This window comes from Phodopus roborovskii, unplaced genomic scaffold (assembly GCF_943737965.1).
Source record: "Phodopus roborovskii unplaced genomic scaffold, PHOROB, whole genome shotgun sequence".
Taxonomy (NCBI): domain Eukaryota; kingdom Metazoa; phylum Chordata; class Mammalia; order Rodentia; family Cricetidae; genus Phodopus; species Phodopus roborovskii.
The window spans coordinates 11693812-11713534 of NW_026126485.1; the positions used below are offsets into that span (position 1 = coordinate 11693812).

At 46.2% G+C, this 19723-nt stretch overlaps 1 protein-coding gene across 1 annotated transcript in view; it reads left to right on the plus strand.

The window, feature by feature from the left end:
* The first annotated feature begins 9719 nt into the window (after positions 1–9719).
* Positions 9720–19723, plus strand: part of Pfkfb3 (6-phosphofructo-2-kinase/fructose-2,6-biphosphatase 3) — an 82771-nt gene continuing 72767 nt past the window's right edge. The window contains exon 1 of the mRNA XM_051194825.1: positions 9720–9987. Coding sequence (XP_051050782.1) covers positions 9972–9987 — 16 coding nt within the window. The 5' untranslated portion in view covers positions 9720–9971. The remainder of the gene's footprint in view (positions 9988–19723) is intronic.

Genomic DNA, 19723 nt, shown 5'->3' on the forward strand with positions numbered 1-19723 from the left:
GAGAAGGCCAAGGCAGAAGGATTGCCAGGAATTTCAAGACAGCCTGGGCTATATAATGAAACATCCTCTCCAAAAAAAGAAAAACAAATCCCTAAGGAACTGGCAAATGGGAAAGGAGCCATTCATGTTCAACCTGAGGTGAGCATCACACACAGTATGCGTGGGTCAAAACATCAGAAGACTCATCAATATGTGCAATTTTTATGTTTTTATATCTCATTTAAATGTTAAGAAAACTTGGTTGCATTCTGACCTAAGGAAGGTTTCCAGAAAATAGACAAAGTGCAGCCATGAGTCTTGTGTGCTCTACTCCTCTCCATGACTCTCCCATCTTTATAGCGGCTCTGTCCCTTTGTTTGGTAAGATTCAGAGATGCCAGGTAAGCCCTGTCAAGAGTTCTCAAGAGCCTTCTGTAGGTGTCTTTCCTTCTGAAACAAGGGGTTTGGTCTAGAGCACGTATTCCCAGAAGCATATCTTCAGGATCTTTAGTCAATACCCAGCACCCACCTCAGGTGACCTCCCCCCCAGCTTCTAAGGGCTCCTTGCATGTATGTGTTGCACATAAGCACATGGCATTCACACACACATACACATAAGTGAATCTTAAAAAAAAAAAAAAAAAGAATCTGTCTCTAGAGACCAAACCAGCAGAGGGGAGGAGAGGAGAAAGGATAACTAATCACATTCCTCCAGTTAGGGATGTACATCAAAGTGGGTATGGATGGATGGATAGAATATGAATGAATTGATTTACTGAAACAGAGTCTCAAAATGTATCACAAACAGACCTTGAACTTGTTACAGAACTCAGGCTGCTCTCCAATTCATCAGCCTCCTGAGCATTACAGATATGAGCCACTACAGCAGGCTCAGGATTTAAACTGAACAGGAGGGTTATTTGAGACAGAAAGAATATGAAGTCAGGTCAGGCTGACTGAGGACATGGAGAAGCCCTCAAGCCATTGCTGCCTAAGGCCCATTCCCTCCCAATGTAAACCAACTGCCAATTGATAACTGATTGTTTTAATAAATCACTATGAGAAGGGAGCAAAATTCTATTAGGAACTCCACATTCCCAGCCCTTGCATGCAGTTACCCAAATCAACTAACCTAAAGGTTTTTCGGATGTCATTAAAGTCAATTAAGTAACAATTTAAGATTATCTGAGGCCAAGGGCTGGAGAGATAAGAGGGAAAAAAACGTCTGAGGGTAGACTGGGGATTGATTATAGTTCAGTTAGTTGGTAGATTGTTTGCTTAGCATTAATGAAGCCACCCATCCCCAGCTCCCCATCAACTTGGTGTAGTTTCCTCATGCCTGTCATCTTAGCACTTGGGAGGTAGAGACCAGATCAAAAGTCAACTTCAGTTCAGGAGGTAGAAATGAGTTGGAGGCCAGTCTGGGCTAGAGACTGCCTAAGGTGTAAGGTGTGGGGGTTGGGGTATTTAGGGGACTGCTGAATCCCTTAAAGCAAAATTTTCTCTAGAAGTCAAAGTGTAAAACCCTGGATGGATTCAACCCCTGACCCTTGCCACCAGCATCCTACATAGCAAGAAACACAACTTTCAGGGGTGGTGTCGGGGTAATACTACAGGAAAAAAAGGTGAGGGAAGTGAGGTGCTCTTCTGTTTTGGTCAGGTCAATTTCAGGGCTGTGATCTGTTGTGTGGATTAGTCCACCCAAGTGAGGGATACTCCAGAGAGGTAATCAAGAACCCATGGGTTTCCTCTGGTTCTAGTGTGGCCTAGAAACAGCCATGTCATCAGCTAGAACCTCACCGGAAGGCCAGGAATGCAGATTCCTGGAGAGGGATCCAACTAATTTAAATGTCCACCCAAATTGAGACTCTCTCTCCTAAGGACCTCGTGGGAGCTGGGCCTGGTAACTGTGGCCTGTGCTCCCAGCATTTGGGAGGCTAGAGAAGGACCAGTTTGAAGCAGGTCCAATTTGCATGGTAAAGCCCTGTCTCAAAATAACAACAGCAAAAACAAACACAAAAGCACTAAGGATTAAGGGTGTATCTCAGTTGATAGAGTGCTTGCCTGGTATGTGCAAACTTGATCCCAGCGCCAGATAAGCAGGGTGTCATGGCACTTGCCTGTAATCCCAGTGTTCAAGAGGAGAAAGCGGGAGAGTCAGAAATTCAAGGTCATCCTTGCCACATAGCAAGTTAAAGAAAGCCTGGACTGTGTCTCAAAACTAAACAAAAATAATAGACTTCAGGGCACAAAATTATGTTACCAAAGGTGACAATTCTGCGGTGCCAGAAGGAGAAAGGGTGGAGAAAGCCTGGAGCCTGGCTGTGGCTCCTCAAGATCCCTGGCAGTTAGGTTATACTTTTAAAACACTGCTTTGATGAGCCAAGATTGCCCGAGGAGCCATGCAGCCTTTTAATCGATAGGCATTAGACAGGGCAATGCGACAGAGGCACAGTTGAATGTTTAGTGAGTAATGATGAAATTACATTCTCTGACTCATACTACATTGTCAAGGCCTGGGGACGTAGTTTCAATTAAAAATGGCTTCAAATGCATTTTTCATGTCTGAAAACCACCAGAGGCTATGTTCCATACTTTTGCCACCTTCCTCCAGTACCGGCCATGCTTTGTTCTTAATCTCTGGATACTCCAATATACTCATTGGCTCAACCCATCACTGAGTGTTTCCCTCCCCTCCCTCCCTCTTTCCTCTTCTCCCTCCCTCCATCTCTCCCTCCCTCCCTCTTCCCTCCTATCTCCATCTTCCCTCCTTCCTCCCCCTCACCTCTTTCTTGACTCTCCTTCCCTCTATTTCTCTTTTCTTCTCTCCTCATTCTTCCTCTCTGTCTTTTTTCTGACTCTGTCTCACATAACTAGGTTAGCCTTGAACTCACTGTGTAGCCAAGACTGGCCTTAACCTACTGCTGTCCTGTTTCTGTCTGTGGGGTGCTGGGATTGCAGGCATTGGACATCGTGCTTGGGTTTTTGTTATTTGTTTAAAATGATCTAGGGATATAACCCCAGAAGCACTCTACCATAGAGTTCTATCCCCAGCCAGCCATCACTGGGTGTTTCCCAAGCCAGTCCCTCCTAGCAGGTGCCTGGATACTTTCTTTGAGAACACACCAGAAGTACTCTCTGAGTTATTAAACAATGCCAAGAGTCTTTATTGGCTGATTCCAATTGGTAGCAAAAGAGCAAATGTTCCCAGGATTATTAAACAACTGAAATCAGAGGGTGCTATCCATTATTTGAACATGGAATGGAACAAAGCCAGCTACAATGTTCTTTGTCTTCTGTTCCTAATTAAATAAGCAAAGGAGAGAGATCAGAACATACCAGTCTGACCTGTTTTCACTCATAACCCTTCTGATACTAATTGTGTGGGGGTTTCCCCTACAAAAAATTAGTGTCCAATCCTCCAGATGCCAGAAGGTCATTCTATGATCCTGCCCAATTCTGATGATACTCTGAGTTAGTATCAGAAGCCACCATTTGAAAGGCTATGAGGAAGCAGGTATGGGGAAAAGGGGGATGCTGGACATGTGGGTCCTGGAGAGATGGCTCAGAGATTCAGAGCACTGGCTGCTCTTCCAGAGGACCTGAGTTCCATCCGCAGAATCCCCATGGCAGCTCACAACCATCTATCTGTAACATTTGTCCCGGGGTAACTGATGTCCCTCTTCTAGCCTATGTAGGCACTTTACAAAGATAGTGCACAGACATGCATGCAGGCATAAAGTAATACAATTTAAAGAACTTTAAAGCATTTGGGGCAGCAGTGGGTAGAGCACCTTCTATTTAGCCTGATGATTTGAAATTGATCCCTGGGCCCCACATGTCAAAAGGAGAGAGCCACCTCCCACAAGCTGTCCTCACCCCCATATATTTGTGGCATGCATGTGCCCCCCTCACACACAAACCCAAGTAGGATAAATGTAAAAAGAAAAGAAGGTGTTGGGTACCTAGCCGATCCACACTTCTGTCCAAACTATGCAATCAGGATGTCCCACTCCTCTAAACCCAGTTTTCATTTCCGTGGTCAACTAACTAGAATAACTCAGAACTAGAGATGACCATTTACTTAGTATCACAACTTTGTTTTCGTTGTTGTTTTTTTTTTTTTTTTTTTTTTTTTTTTTTTGAGACAGGGTTTCTTGTAACAGCCCTGGCTATCCTAGAACTCACTTTGTAGACCTAAGTTGAGTGTGCTCTATTGCTGGCTCAGCTTCCTCACCAGAGTGCACTGGTGCCCATTCCCCCTAGTGCTCATTCCCCGGGAATGAGCATCATAAAGGGCCTGGGCTTGAATTTCTCTGTGGGGGCAACTTGGAGGCAGACTAGAGCAGGAGGTAGACATTCTAATCAGTCTTCATGAGAATTTGACACAGTAACCTTAAGTGTATATAGTTGACCCCTTCAGTTTTGCTGCTTGACTGAGTTCTTCATGCTGTGTGTCCCCTCTATTTTACCCCTGGCACCTAGGAAATTCAATACACAGTCTTTGAAATAAAAGGGGGTCCATTGTCTTTTAAAGTCTATTTTTAACTCTTTTTTTTCCTATTTCACTTCTATCTATCCTGTATAAGTATCCACAAGGAATCTTATATACTGGAGGGCTGCTCAGTTGGTAGAGTGCTTGACTAGCATGTAGGAGACCCTGGGCTTGACTCCCAGCACCACATAAACTAGGCCATGGCAGAATATACCTGTAATTCCAACACTTGGGAGGTGAAGACAAGCAGTCAGAATCAAGATTATCCTCTACCACATAGGGAGTTAAAGGCTGGAGATCCTGTCTCAAAAGAAGAAATGAAATGAAAAATCCATAAACATGAAGAATTATTAAATTCTCCTGGGACAGCTGGCATGACTATAAACACCATGTGTCTAGTTCTTTCCAGGCAGCATGCCGTTGACTTGCATTGCCTTTTCCAATGGGTACAGGTAGCTTGCCAATGTTACTGCTCTAGCATTGTGGATTTGGGAGCTCATTTTAAATGTGAAGTCTTCATTACTCCAAGAAGTTGGCTGCTCAGGGTGTCTTTTCTATATAAGTTGACCTATAAGCAGATTTAACAATTGCTTAGGCCAACCTTTCCAGCTTCCCTTGCTCTTTTTGCCTTCCTTACATCTTTTTCTACTTAGGATGTTGCAGAGGTGTACACAAAGGCAGCTGGGGAATTTCTCCAGCCAGCGGCTGCATGCTTAGTGGGACGGTCTCTCATTATTTACTCTTTTATTTATTCTTGAACAATGAAATATGATCATTCCAGTGTCATTTCCAGCCCGCAACTCCCTTTTTCATCCCCACTACACATCCTCCTCCCCACCCATGCCTTCTGTTTTCCTGATAACCCACTAAGTCCAGTTAGTGCTGCCCACATGTGTGCAGGTGTGGGACTATCCCCTGGAGCCTGGGAATCTAGCAGCGACACTCCCCCAGCCAGAATGAATCTCCCTCCCCAAGCATGATCAGCTGCCAGTAACTCATTAAGGAGGTGGGGCCTGAGTATGATCTCATCTCCCCCAGCTGTGCTGGGATTTTGGCTGGTACTTGGGTGGGTCTTGTGCAGATAACGGCAGCAGCTGGGAGTTCATGAGTGTAATAGCCATGTCGTGTCCTGAAGAGTTCACAGAGCTCTTCCCCATCCTCTGTTCTTACATTCTTTCCACCACCGCCTCTTCCCCAAATCATGGCTGGGGGTGAGGGGCAGGTCTTCTCTTATTATTTTTGAGTCTCTCCTCTGATGCCTTTGCAGTGTTCAGCTGGTACTTCCACAGTTAATTACCCCCTGGAGCAGCAGGGGCCTCCAGTCTTTATTCAGTTTCTTTCTGAAGGCATTAGAAAAATCTGCCTCTTTCCAGAATCATAAGAACGTGTATCCACATCTGTCTTCATAGTTAATGCCCTCTCTTTTCTTAATTCTGGTGTCAAAGTCAGGTCTGTTACTCAGCTGAACAGATATTCTGCCAGATGAATGTACAACCAGTTTGACATTTACCATTAGCTGTGGAATTGCACTTGTCAACACACCATGAGGGGCCTTTTGGCTTGAGTATGTCTGAATTATTAGCTCCAAGCAGTCCTGTGTTAGACACTGTCATCCAACGCATACAAGTTTAGAGAGTGGCCAGATTAAGTGTCTGGCAATGTGCTTAAAGTGAGATGGTTACTGTGCCTGGTATCGGAATGTTTACCTACTAGATGGTCAGTTTTCTTCAGAAGATTGGGAACCTGGCCTGGGGTCTAGTTTATCTGCCATTAGTGTAGTAGTAGATCCATCTGTAAGAGAGGAATGAGACATTTATGAATATATAGCAGTATTTCAGGTGCATGAAGACCTGGGTTCAGCATAAACTGACTTTGGTGGTATACTGCTGTGAGTTTAGACCAGTCTGATCTACATAGTGATTCCAGGCTAGCCACAGCTACCTTTGAGACCCTGTCAAAGAACCAAACAAGCAACAGAAGAGTGTATGTGGCTCTGAACTTAGCCCTAAATAAGATAAATATCTTTAAAACACCTGTCCCCTCAAGGCTCAGGGATCTCTTCAGAAGAGGAGCTGGAAAGATAACTAAGAGGTAGTGGATAACTTCAAAGAAGCAGTGTCTTCCATATACAACAGGACTGATGTATATATGAACTCATAGAGATGGACAGTTCACACGAGACCTGCACAAGTTCAAGCTAAATAAAATTAGAGCATGGTGAAGAAGTACAGAGCCCCACCCCTACCCAAGAAGCTATTTGCAACTGATGGATAGCTGCTGGGAGAGGTGCAATCTGTTTTCTTCAAAAGAGTGCCATTGGATATATTAACCATACTGTAGGCAAGCCACAACACAAATTAAACTCAGTGTTTGTCTGGTGTGTGTGTGCTTTTTTCCCCGTTTTGTTTTTCTTTAAAAGAGAGAAAGAACATGATGTTAGGTGGGTGGGTTGGAGAACAATCTGATAGGCATTGAGGGGGATTAAGAAAACAACCAGAATATACTGTATAACATTTCAAAAAAATAAGCAAAAACATTTTAAAAAGAGTATGTGGCTAAGGGCAGGGGTTGCATAGAAGGGATTGGAGGGAAGAAAGGGAAATTATGTAATTACATTTTAATTATAAATTAAAAGTATGAGTCAGGCAATGGTGGCACACACTGTAATGCTGGGGAACCGTGGCAGATTCCATGGCAGGCGAGATTGACCGAAGCAGGGGACAAACATGCCAGGCAGGCAGGGCTTAAGTGGGAAGTTTTATTAGAAAGGGTGGGAGGAGGAAGGAAAGAGAAAGGAGGTAAAGAAACACAAAGGACAGAAGAGAAGAGGGAGACAGGAAAAGACCTCTCTGCCCCAGGGGACAGTGGGAAAGAGTGACAGAAAAAGAGCATAAGTGGGGTCCTTTGCACCTTCATGCAGACTACTTAGCCATGAAACCCTGGGCTGACCAGGGCACTGCCTGAATGCATTCTTCCAGGTGACAGGGGCAGGCCAGCATAATGCCTGAATCCTTAGACACACCTTGAATCCCAGCACTTGAGAGGCAGAGGCAGGCAGGTCTCTGAATTTGAGGCCAGCCTGATCTACAAGGTAAGTTATAGGACAGCCAGGACTATACAGAGAAACCCTGTCTTTAAAAACCAAGAAAAGTATTTGGCTCTAATATTCAGCCAAATTCAATATTTCTGCCTAGTTATAACAAAGGTGACCCAAGGCTCTTCACAGGAAATCTAGATTGGGGACCCAGACAAGGAATGGAACCCATTAGCCCCCAGCATGTGGAACTCACTCTTGTAGACTTGAACTCACAGAGATCTACCTCTGCTTCCTGAGTACTGGGATTAAAATAATGTATCAACACCTGATGAGAAAGATTTCTTACCAGTGGCAGATAAAGAACATTTGGGGGTCATTTTCAAAGCAGTGCCCTCTTTGAACAAAGGGATCACAGGGACTTGGGACAGAGGCTCTGACCATCCTCCTGCCTCAACCTTCTAAGGGCTGGGGCTGAGTCACCTATACAAACTCATATAGGAAGTCACACTCCTGAGCATTCTCAGTTATGGGCTACAGTCTTGAGCAAGCTCAGTTTAGAGTTTTTTTTTTTTTTTTTTTTTTTTCAAGAAATAAACATGGTGAACATATTTGGGCTGCATGCTTAATTAAAGGTAATAGAGCAAATGTTCAAAAGCATAAAATGGAAGCAGCAACACTTTGAGGACATAAAGGTGGCTGACGGTAAAGTCTTTGGGCATGCACAGCTTTCATTGTAAACTATTTAGTTGGAAACAATAGCACAGGACACTTTGAAGGTACATTAGTATAAGAATTTGTCCCTGATTCAATTACCTAGCAAGGCAGTGAGTGAGCTAGACCTCAGGACAGTTACTTCCTTCTCTGTGACATTATCTTTCTTCAAAATGAAGGCTAGAGTGTCAATTTGAGCCTGTAAACCTACAGCAGACTAAGACACTGATTCTAATTAGAAAAATAAAGGAGGCCATTCCCATACTCACCCCCCCCACCTTCCCTGCCTCCCAGCTATTGGAATTTTCAGCTCACCCAGACAGGTCTGTTCATTGCATGGAGAGTAGAGTCATCCTCTTAAATACTTAAATCCACTTAAATACTCTGAGTTCGGGGTGACTCTTACTTTCTTCAGAGTGGAGCATAAAATAACATTTTCCAGCAAGGTGTGGTTGTCTATCCCAGGAATGCTCTTGGGAGTAGGAGACAGGAGGAGCAGGGGTTCAAGGCCAAGCCTGGTCTACTAGAGAAGTCAAAACTAGCCAAGACACATGAGAACATTTCCCAAACAAACAAAAACAGAAAAAGGAAGGGAGGGAGGGAGGGAGGAAGAGAGGAAACAAACAGGGGAGGAAGGAAGGGAAGGAAAGAGGAAGTATACACCTTCCTTTGACAGAAATTAACTTCCTGAGGTGGAGTGCCTCACAGGCTGCCTTTGAACTCCTGGACTCAAATAATCCTCAGCTTTCTATGTGCTTTGACTACAAACTAAGAATTAATATGCTATCCTTTTTTCTTGTTAGTTTATTTTATGAGGTTTGTCTATGTAGGCCAGGTTGGCCTAGGAGGGACAGTAGTCTTGCCTCTAGGCCTCAAGTACTAGGATTAATTACCAGGCTAATGACATTACACCAGGCTTGGTTAGTTATGGAAAGCCTTAATTAACCAAAAAGAGGACCCTCTTTGGGACGTTTAGACCAATCAACTATCAAGGTATTTCTTCCTTCTGTCGATCTCACAGAGGCAAAATAAATGTACCGAGGAAAGCTGCCTCCCCCTCCTCGTTCCCTAGGCTACACTTTCTCTTGACAGATTATCAAGCTGTGGGTGAGGAACTGTTTCAGACTCTGGAGAAACAAACCATTCACTCCTATGAGTCTTAAAGACGAACACTTTTTATCAGGTGTGCAGTACATAGGAGCTGGGGCAGGACACTGTAGCAGGAAGGGTGGAAAACCAGCTTGGCACGAATACTGTTAAAAATCGGTTTTTCTAGGCTGCTCCTTCAGCCTATATTTAGTGACTATACAAGTCAAGCAGCCATTTGAACGCCCCAACTTTATTAATGCAAAATAAAAAAAAAAAAAATTCCTCCAAGTCCCTTCCTATACAGCCCGAATGAGCTAGTTTTTATCCTCTTCCAGGTGGTTTTACTCCACGCTTAGCATCTGCACAGGGAGGGGGCACCTCCAGGGCTCTAGGCTCAGGGCGGGACCTGGTCGCCCACTCCGGGCTCCCGGCCACCACCCGCAGGCGCCCAGAGCGCACGGGTGACGCGACTCCCGCGCTTCCTGCTCCGCGGCGGGGCCTCCTCCGCGCAGTGACGTGCCAGGCTGTGACCAAATATGTCCCTTTCCCCTCCCTCGCCGGCCCCATCGCCCGCAGGCAGCCCCGAGCCTCGGGGCTGCCACTTGGACGTCTGCCTGCCCAGGTGTCGCGGGCCAGCTCCCCGCGCAGCGTCCCCGACGCGATGCCCTTCAGGAAAGGTAAGGGGTCCCCGGGTTTTCCCCAGGTGCGGAGACCCTTGTCCCCTCGGAGGTTCCGCCTTTCCTCCTCCTATCCTGCACTGGCCATCCTGCCGCGCGTTACGCCCCTTCGCTCTGCCCTGTACCCTCCACCCTGCACTGTCCCCTTCAGCCTTGCTGTGTCCGCGGCTACACCACGTGGATGCGGGAACCCCGACTGGGCTGGGAGGCGGAGAGCGCAGTGCTAGTGGAGGTACTTCTAGCGAACCCCAGGATCCTGAGTCCCAGCCCCGGGATGCAGACAGGAAACCGAGCCGGGAATTTTAGGGTTTATTTCTGAGAAACTTGGATCGTTCTAATGGCCGGAGCTCGGCAGCCCAGGGCGGATAGGAGGGAGACTGCAGAGGGGAGGAGGCTGCGTCGTGTGCTCGGCAGATCCTATGCTAGCCCTGCCTCCTCCGTATTGTCACCCTGGGGAAGTCATTTTTACCCCGCACTTTCAGTTTCCTCCGCGGCAAAATGGGCACAGGAAGACAGATGGCTTTGGGAGGACCCGGTAGACGAGTATAAAGAAGCAAACGAATGGCCCGCTGAGGTCTGTTTGGCAGACACACGCAGTGCCCGTCTAAGCTGTGCAACCTCTGCCCACTGCCACTGCTGCATCTGAGCTCATTTACCTTGGCATTCTGCCCTGCGGGCTAGGAGATTCCCATGGCTCACTGCGGGGGTCCCCAGAGTATTTGATCCCATCCCTCACTGCAGGGGTCGCCAGAGTATTTGGTCCCACTTTACAGGCAGGGCTATGAAGGCCAAGTGACTTAAGCCGCTGCTTAGACCTGAGCTGGACTCCAGGCCACGATGCTCAAACCAAAGCCTTGGGATGGAAGTGGGAGCTGCAGAAGTGTAGAGTGACAGGGTGACTTTCAAACAGGGACTCTGCCCTCTGCGTTTTTGTTTGTGTTGAGAGGAACCTCAAGAAAGCTTCAGGCTCAGCACTGCTTGGTGGCTCTTGCCTGTAATCCCAGTGCTTGGGCAGGTGGGGAGGAGTAGAGGCCAGAAGATCAGAAGTTTAAGGCCATCCTAAACTACAAAGAAGTGGGAGGCCCCCTGGGCTATTTGAGACCTTGCTCAAAACAAACAAAATACCTAAGGCTCTCCCACTGGCCGCACTTGTGGGTAAAGAAAGAAAGCCTGGCTCTGAAAGTCCTGGGACTATGTAGCATGGTTCTCCCTTTGGCCTCCACCCACCTTTCTAGCCAAGCTCCTCTTCTTTCATAATTCAGATGAATAGGCATGTTATTTCTGTGGTTGCTGGGAGGCTATGGTGGCCTTTGTCCCTCATAAGCACTGAGTGCTAAGGTACCATTCCCAGCTCCTCAGGGCAGTGAAGAGGGCTGGCTCACACCACACACACACACACACACACACACACACACACACACACACACACATACACCACACGCCTCTGCTGCTGGAGATATGCAAATGAGAGAACTCGGTCAAATAGCAGGGGTGATAAGTTCCCTCTGGTCAGCTGGTGATGGTTAAGCTCACAGCCACTGTCCCCAGGGTCTCTGTTGTCCCATGCATAATGTGACCACTTTGTCCCTGGACTGTCTGTCTGGAGGGTGTCAGAGTTCTTATTTCACCTCATTAACTGCAGTGTGAAAAGTCACTGATCACCGAGTTACTCACTTCTCTATCTCTAATTTATGACCTTGTGGTCTGTGTTGGGCAAATTGAAAGAAGGTAAAGATTTCTGTTAGCCATCACAGTGCTTTGGGGGATAGTCCTAGGAACTGAAATAATTATGCTGTTCAATTGTTTTTCTGGGGGACAGGACATAGGGTTGGCCTTGAACTCACAGATATCCACCTTGTCCTGCCTCCAAGTGCTGGAATTAAAGGTATGAACTACCACACCTGGCTCTCAGTGACTTAAGATTTTGCTTTATAGCTTGCCATGGTGGTACATGCTCATTATCCTAGCTAGCACTTGGGAGGTAGATAAGAATGACCAGGGGTTCAGATTTTTAAAGACAGGATAGCATGTAGCTGAGGTTGGCCTCACACTGGATACACATCCGAAGCTGGCCTTGAACTAACCCTCCTACCTCCCAAGTGCTGGAACTGCAGGCATGTGCTGCCATTCCCAGCTACTTGTTTTTTTTTTATTTATTATAAGTTAATAACTAACTTATTTAGTGCATTATTAGATTATAAAGGCAAACTATTTGTAAACTGCCAACCAAATTAGGCTCTACTTTTGTTCCTTGCTTTAATCTGAGGAAGCATTGCCGAACTGCGAGGAAAGTATCACTTCTTTCCTATTCTATGGTTACTTTTTGATTGTTCCAGTGTGTGAGAAACTGCTTGGAGGCCATGCTGTCTGGATCTCCCAAATGCTTGAATTTGAGCCAAGGCATTGACTCTGGTGGGCTTAGAGTCTGAGGCAGTACTTCCTTGCATGTTAAATTGTGAGCTTTATTTATTTATTTATTATTTATTGTATGAGAATATACATGCACACATATGTACATGGCACACATGTATATACTCCAATTATTTCAGAATTGGTTCTCTGTCTACTGTGTGGGTCCTGGGGGTTGTCAAGTTTGTCTGCAAGCATCATTACCCATTGAGCCATCTCACCGGTCCTGAGTTATAAACTCTTAGCAGTGACCCAGCAAGTAGGAATCAATGGGAACCTGAGTATGGCTTGTGTTGGCATCCTGATTAACCATGATATGGTCAGTTATGAAAGGGACCACTGCTTCCCACCCTGGGCAGAGGTGAAAGAACACATGTGTACACATGGTTCTATATTTTTAAATTTTGTGCCATCTGAACATATTAACTCTTCAGAGTACAGTTAAAATTAAGATTTGAAAAAGTCCGTGTTGTTTTCCACCCAAAACCAAGTGCAATCAGATGGAGGTTGTTTCTTCTGTGGGCAGGATGGAGAAGGCTTTCCCAGTGAGCCAGAGACCAGGAAGGGATAGTTGCTAAGCCCATCCTTTGATATATTTGTCTTTAATGTTTACTTATTATTATTGTGCATGTTTGTGTATGGTGTATGTGCATAAGTGTGAGTCTTTGTGTATGGTGTGTGTGCACAAGTGTGATTGCATATGGAGGACAGCTTTTAGAGTCAGTTCTCCTCCTGTGGGCTTCAGAGACTTAGCTCCGGTCTTTAAGCTTGTGTGGTGAAGTACTTTTACCTGCTGATCTATCACCGATCATAAGGCTTGGGGCCAGCACTGTAGGTAGGGGCTCAGGTAAGCTGAGAAGAGTTCAGTAAAAACTTTCTCTGAAAGATTGGGTAGAATGTAGGAAACTCCCGGAAGCTGTCGAGGATGCTGTGTGTCCACCTGAGGCCCAAGATATTGAGGGCGCAGAGTGGCTGTCTGAAGTCCTGGCCTCTTGTGGAGGATGTAGGCATCTGGCTGGATGCGGAAAGATCCCATTTTCCTGTCGCTGTTCTCATGGCATTGGCAGATATGAAGTAAATAACCTGATGGTACTCTCCATAAAGGTCAACCTGCCTGGCTATAGTGCAGGGTGGATGTGCCCAGTGGTGGAGAGTGGATTTGTTGGAACCACAGATAATCAATCTTAGGTCCTGGTTTTATGCCTCACCTGCAGGAAGCACTCAGTAACATCACCTGAATTCCATTAGGTCAAAGTTGAGCGATTGTGTGCCAAGTCATCCATTCATCCTTGAAGCTTTGCGACAGCATTTTCCAGGTATCAATTAAACAGACAGACATAGGGCTCCCTCTCTGGAGCTCACCTCCTGTGTTATCCAGCAAGTGCCAAGAAGAGGTCAGAGTTCGGTGTAGGGCTATGATTCTGGCTCTGTTGGTAGAATTGTGTAGAGTACATACTAGGCCCTGGGTCTGATAGCCAACACTACAAAAACTGAGTGGTGGTACACACCGGTAATGCCAGCACCGGGGAGGTAAAGGATCATTCATACAAGACCATCCTTGCCTAAATAGCAGGTTCAAGACTAGCCTGAGCTGTCTGAGATCCCATAGAAGGAAGATGGAGGAGGAGAAATCTGAGCAAAAATTGAGGTGTGGAGACAAATGCCTGTAACCCCGATACTCAGGAGGCTGAGGCTGGCAAATCTTTGTGAGCTCAAGGCTAGTTGGGTTACATGGCAAGACCCTACCCTGTCTCATAAAAATCAAACCTGTGTGCATGGGGCTGCAATTCTGCAATTCTAATCCTTGGGAGACTGAAGCAGGTAGGAAGTTTGAGGTCAGCCTGGATTAAGTGAGGCCCTGTCTCTAAACAAATAAAGTAGCAGCACTCTCCTGCCTTTCTCAACTCTTTTTAACACTACCTCTAATATCTGAGAGAGAGAGAGAGAGAGAGAGAGAGAGAGAGAGAGAGAGAGAGAGAATCACATAAACAAGTAAAATAAAAAGAACCCTGAGCAGAGAACCAGTTCTGAGGTTTTCTTTGTTTTTTGCTCTTGTTTGTTTTGTGTTTTTTGTTTTGGCTTTTCAAGACAGGGTTTCTCTGTGGCTTTGGAGGCTGTCCTGGAACTTGCTCTATAGATCAGCCTGGTCTCGAACTCACAGAGATCCACCTACCTCCGCCTCCCGAGTGCTAGGATTAAAGACCACCACTGCCTGGCCTGAGTTTTTGATTTTTAAGGATAAAGGCTCTCCACCCCTACCCCATAACAGCTGGCCCAGCCAGCTGTGATGAATGAAGACAGCTTCTCACTGGGTTTGGTATGCTGATAATGAGGGACTGTAGCATGAATAATAAAAACCCAGAGATAGATATTGGGGTTCAAGTTGAAGGTCAGAAGGAAAAGCAGCCAGTCACTAGCTCTTACCTCTGCCTCAGACTGCAAGGGTGATCCTGTCTCCATGAATCCTCAATGTGGCTGGAGACTGAATGCCAGAATACAACATGAGACGCTGAGCTCCTGTTTTATATACCTCTCTGGTGCTGGGATTAAAGGCATGAGCTCTGTTTCCCTTTTAGACTGATACACTCTCATGTAGCCCCAGGTGACCTTGAACTCACCGAGATCCATCTGCCTCTGTCTCCTGAGGCCTGAGATTAAAGGTGTGTGTCACCACTGCCCAGCCGCTATGGCTGTGGCTAGCTTTGCATCTTCAGGCAAGCTTTATTAGATCATAAATAATGTATCACCACAAGGGACTTAGACTGGGACATCCCACCTTTCTGAAGTGGACTCTAGTGGTGTGGCCCTTTGCTTTTTTTGTTATTTTTGTTGTTTTGGCACTTTGCGATATGGGTGCAGTGAGTGGTGAAGGGGAATGCCTCCTCATATCTCTGAGGCTCAGGCAATAAATGACAGGCAGGGCAAACAGGATGCCAGCATCACCTAGGCATCTTGTCTCTTGACTGGTCTCCAGGGTGACTGTGGCTGTGGTGAGGGAAGATTTTCAGTCCCAGGGCTGACCAAAGAAGCAGGGCTGTAGAGACTGGCTTGAGGTTGGCTTGAATGAGGAGAAGTTAGGAAACATGAGATGTGAGAAAACAAAAAGGGGGACAGGAAACGTGTCAGCTAGACACAGGGAGGAAGTCATGAAAGTTGTGGTTAAGTCAGGGAACCTCTGTGGAGGGAGGTTGAGGGTGGCACTTCTGCAAGAACTTGGCACCTCAATGGCTGGATCTTCAGGGTGGGGAGGTTGGTTGTGTAGCTCAGTAGGAGAGTGCTGGTCTCACATGCAAAAAATTCTGGGTTCTGGGGTTCCATCCTCAGCACCACAGAGAAGGAGAAATGGAGGGAGAGGAAGAAAAGGGGGAGAACAGCTGAGTCTCACAGACGACAGGGTATGGCATAATCTGGAGCAGTGGTTCTCAGCCTGTGGGTGGAGACCCCCTTAGACCACGTAGCAGATGTTTGCATTACCATTCCTAGCAGCAGCAACCCTGCAGTTAGGAAGTAGCAATGAAATGTATGATTGGGGTCACCACAGTATGAGGTCACAGCATTAGTAAGGTTGAGAACTGCTGGTTTAGAGCCTGGGCTCTTGACTAAATTTCTGAGGTTCCTTTCAGGCCCAGTGTCCTCCAGACAATAGCATTCCAAGTGTTCTTGCGTGGGACCATCGTCAGTAGGGACAACAAATGGCAGTTGAAAATTCCAATAGTAATGATGGGCTAGGGATGTAGCTCATTGGTAAGACACTCGTTTGTGTGCCTGGGGCTGGGGTTAGAGCCACAAAAACAAGACAGAAATGTAAGGCACAGCAGCTCACACTTGTAATGTCCAGTGCACAAGAGACAGAGGCTAGAGGACTGCTGAGGACTTAGGTTCAGTTTTTAGCACCCACATTGTAACTCAGTTCCAGGGGGATCTGACGCCCTCTGCTGGTCTCTATATGTTCCTGCACATAAACTCACAGACAAGCATGCTAAGTGCATGCAGGGAGGCAAAGGGAAGCAAATCTCTGAGTTCAAGGCCAGCCTGGTCTATCTAGTGAGGTTTTTGACAGCCGGGGTTCCAGGGCTCCAGAGAGACCTTGTCTCAATAGGAGAAGAAGAAAAAGAAGGGGGGGAGGAGGAACTGTGACCACTCTCCCCCAAACAGAATCAACGGCTGGGCATATGATTCATCCTGCAGCCCAATACTTGAGAGGCAGAGGTAAGAGATCAGGAGTTCAAGACTGTCCTCAGCTGCATAGCCAGTTGCAGCCTGAGCCATATAAGACCTGTCTCACAAAGTTCAAAACTAAAGCCAAAAATTAAAAAAAGCAAATAAGTAGATTTTTTAAAAACCACAAAATAATCAAGTTCAAACTCCTCCAAAAAAAAACAAATAAAAACAAAGCAAACAAAACAAATGGAAACAAACACAAAACCTGTTTCTCGCCCCCCCCTCCACAAACTGTCCCAGCTGCTTTCCAAATGCTGGGAACTAATGGTACGGCACTTTGTGTGAGTCTGTGAACCTCATGTCCACCCTCAGAGAAGCCTGATTGAAAGATAAACGAAAAGAGGCTGAGAAGGGTTTAAGTAACTTGCTAAAGTCTCACAGCAAATTATATGAGGAACAGAGCTGGGACAGAGACCTCTGCATTCTGCCTTTCCAGCATGGACCAGAACTGTCACATGTTGTGTAGTGTGACCTAGCATGGCCTGATCTGGTGTGCCATGGCATGGTGTGATGTGCTATGTCAAGCAGACACCAAGTGATGCACCACGCCTCCATCAACAATCATGTTCTTTATATAGAGAAGTGAAGAAACAGCATCAGATGCTGGGTCCCTCTGCATCTGTGAGGGGTGCTCATAGTTCTGCATCCCAATTCAGGACCCCTTTTTTTGTCTTCCCAATATGGTACAAACAGCAAATCTCAGGACATCCTTAAGGAGGAAGGTGTTAGCCATTGTTTCTCTCATCCAATCCTAGACTCTGGTGCCATGCCTAGTGTTGTCCTCCACTCAGGGCTCCTTAGGAGGGTGCATTCCGGAAACTTTTCTTCTTTGGTGCCTTCTCCATATGAATTGAGCTCCCTAGACACACACACTCTCTCTCTCTCTCTCTCTCTCTCTCTCTCTCTCTCTGTGTGTGTGTGTGTGTGTGTGTGTGTGTGTGTGCACGTGCTTGTGTGCAGGTATGTGTGGAAGCCAAAGAACTTGCTCAGTGTGTCCTTCCTCAGGGGCTGTCTTCATATTTGAGATGGTCTCTCACTAGCCTGTAAAGTATACTAGTCTATAGGGGGCTGGTGAGATGGCTCAGTGGGTATAGTACTTGCCACCATATCTGACAACTTGATTTTGATCCTTGGTATTTGCATGAAAAGAACTGGTTCCTGTAATTTGTTCTCTGACCTCCACACATGTATCATGGTACTGGGGATGTAGTTCAGTTGATATAGTACTCACCTAACATGCATGAAAACCCTGGGTTTAATTAATCTTCAGACCATATAAACCAGTGCCTATAATCCAGGGGCACTCAGGAACTGAAAACAGGAGGATCAGAAGTTCAGTGTTATCCTTGACTACAAAGCAAGTTCAAGACCAGCCTGGGATACACGAGACACTGCCCCAAAAACTAACAGCAGGGAAAGAAACCACAAATCATAACAGATGTCACACAAGAAGAGCAGGAGCAGACAGGTGAAGACTCTCCTCTTGCCTGACATTCTGCAGGAGCTGTGTGGTCTGAGGGAATGCTGCAGGTTCGTGTCTGTTATACCGTCTACTAACCCAGCCCTCTGACATAAGGGTTCCTGAGTGACCACATGTAGGGACCACTCATTCCACAGGCTGATGGTCAGTCTATAAATATGCTTCAGTCATTTGTACCCCAGTGAGATGGTTCTCAGAGCTGCTTATGCAGGAGGAGGAAGTAGAGTGGCCAGGAGCTAGGAACCTGGATCCTGAGAGGTCACCTCAATCAGGCACTGTTTGAGTGATCTCACGAAAGCCACTAAGATCACTGGATTCCATTTACCTATCTATCAGAGAAGGATGTGAGCTCTAATGTTCTTCCAGCCCCAGTTCTGAGGCTAATGTTTTCTAGTTGCTTGGATGTTCCTTACATGTGTAAACCAAGTGTTTGGCCTCCATAGCATCCTGGTTAATTGAACACAGGAGAAAAGGGAGCGACTCAGTGGGTAATGTAGCTCAGTTGGTAGAGTGCTTGTATAGCATGCACAGAGCCCAGGGCTTGCTTCACAGTATGAAATGTGTTGGTACTCATCTGTAATCCCAGCACTTGGGAGGGGAAAGCAGAGGATCAGGAGTTCAAGGTCACTCTTGGCTACAAGAAGAGTTCAGCATCTGGCTGACCTCTTGAGACTGTCTCAAGAGTGCATGGGTGGTGGACAGATTCCATTTGTACTTTTGTCCTCCAAAGACTTTGTGCTGGATATCTGTCAGCATCTGTAGGTGGGAAGCTAAGTTTTCAGGCAAGTGTGTCATGCTAAAGGTCCTGCCTCTGGTCTCTATTTCTCTGGCTTTGAGAACTGAAATTTACATCGTGACTACACTTTATCCCTTCACTGAGTCTGCCTGCAACTCTCTTGTTTCTCAGATCAGACTGTCCTGTGTGCAGTTCTGTTATTACTTCCCTCAGGACAAAGCACCCTTTGATAGGCTTCCCACAGTCTAAAGTCTTTGTACAAGTCCTTCCTGCAGTCTGGGGAGAAAATGACTATGCAGTTTTACACTTGGCTGAGAAGTGAGTGGCCACATGTAGGGTCAGTCTATAAATATGCTTCAGTCATTTGTACCCCGGTGAGATGGTTCTCAGAGCTGCTTATGCAGGAGGAGGAAGTAGAGTGGCCAGGAGCTAGGAACCTGGATCCTGAGAGGTCACCTCAATCAGGCACTGTTTGAGTGATCTCACGAAGTCTTTTATGTTTTCTGTATATGCCCAACGGTAGGCAACTTGAAATCTACAGAAAATAAGAAAGAAAACAAAATTGCTCACCCCTTCTTATCCTTAGAAGAAATCAGTCACCTAGGTTTCCTGCTTGGGACAGGGGCGAAGGCTGAGATTGTAGCTCAGATATTTGAGTGCTTGTTTAGTGTACACCAAGTCCTGGGTCCAATACCCAGCATCTCATATCTGAGAGCGGTGGGGTACATTTACCCCAGCACTTCAGAGATGGAGGCAGGAGGGTCATGAGTTCAAGGTCATCCATGGCTATATACAAGGGTTATCATCATCATCATCATCGTTGTCATTATTATTTGAGACAGTCTTTCTGTGTAACCCATGCTGTCCAGAAACTTACTATGTAGATCAGG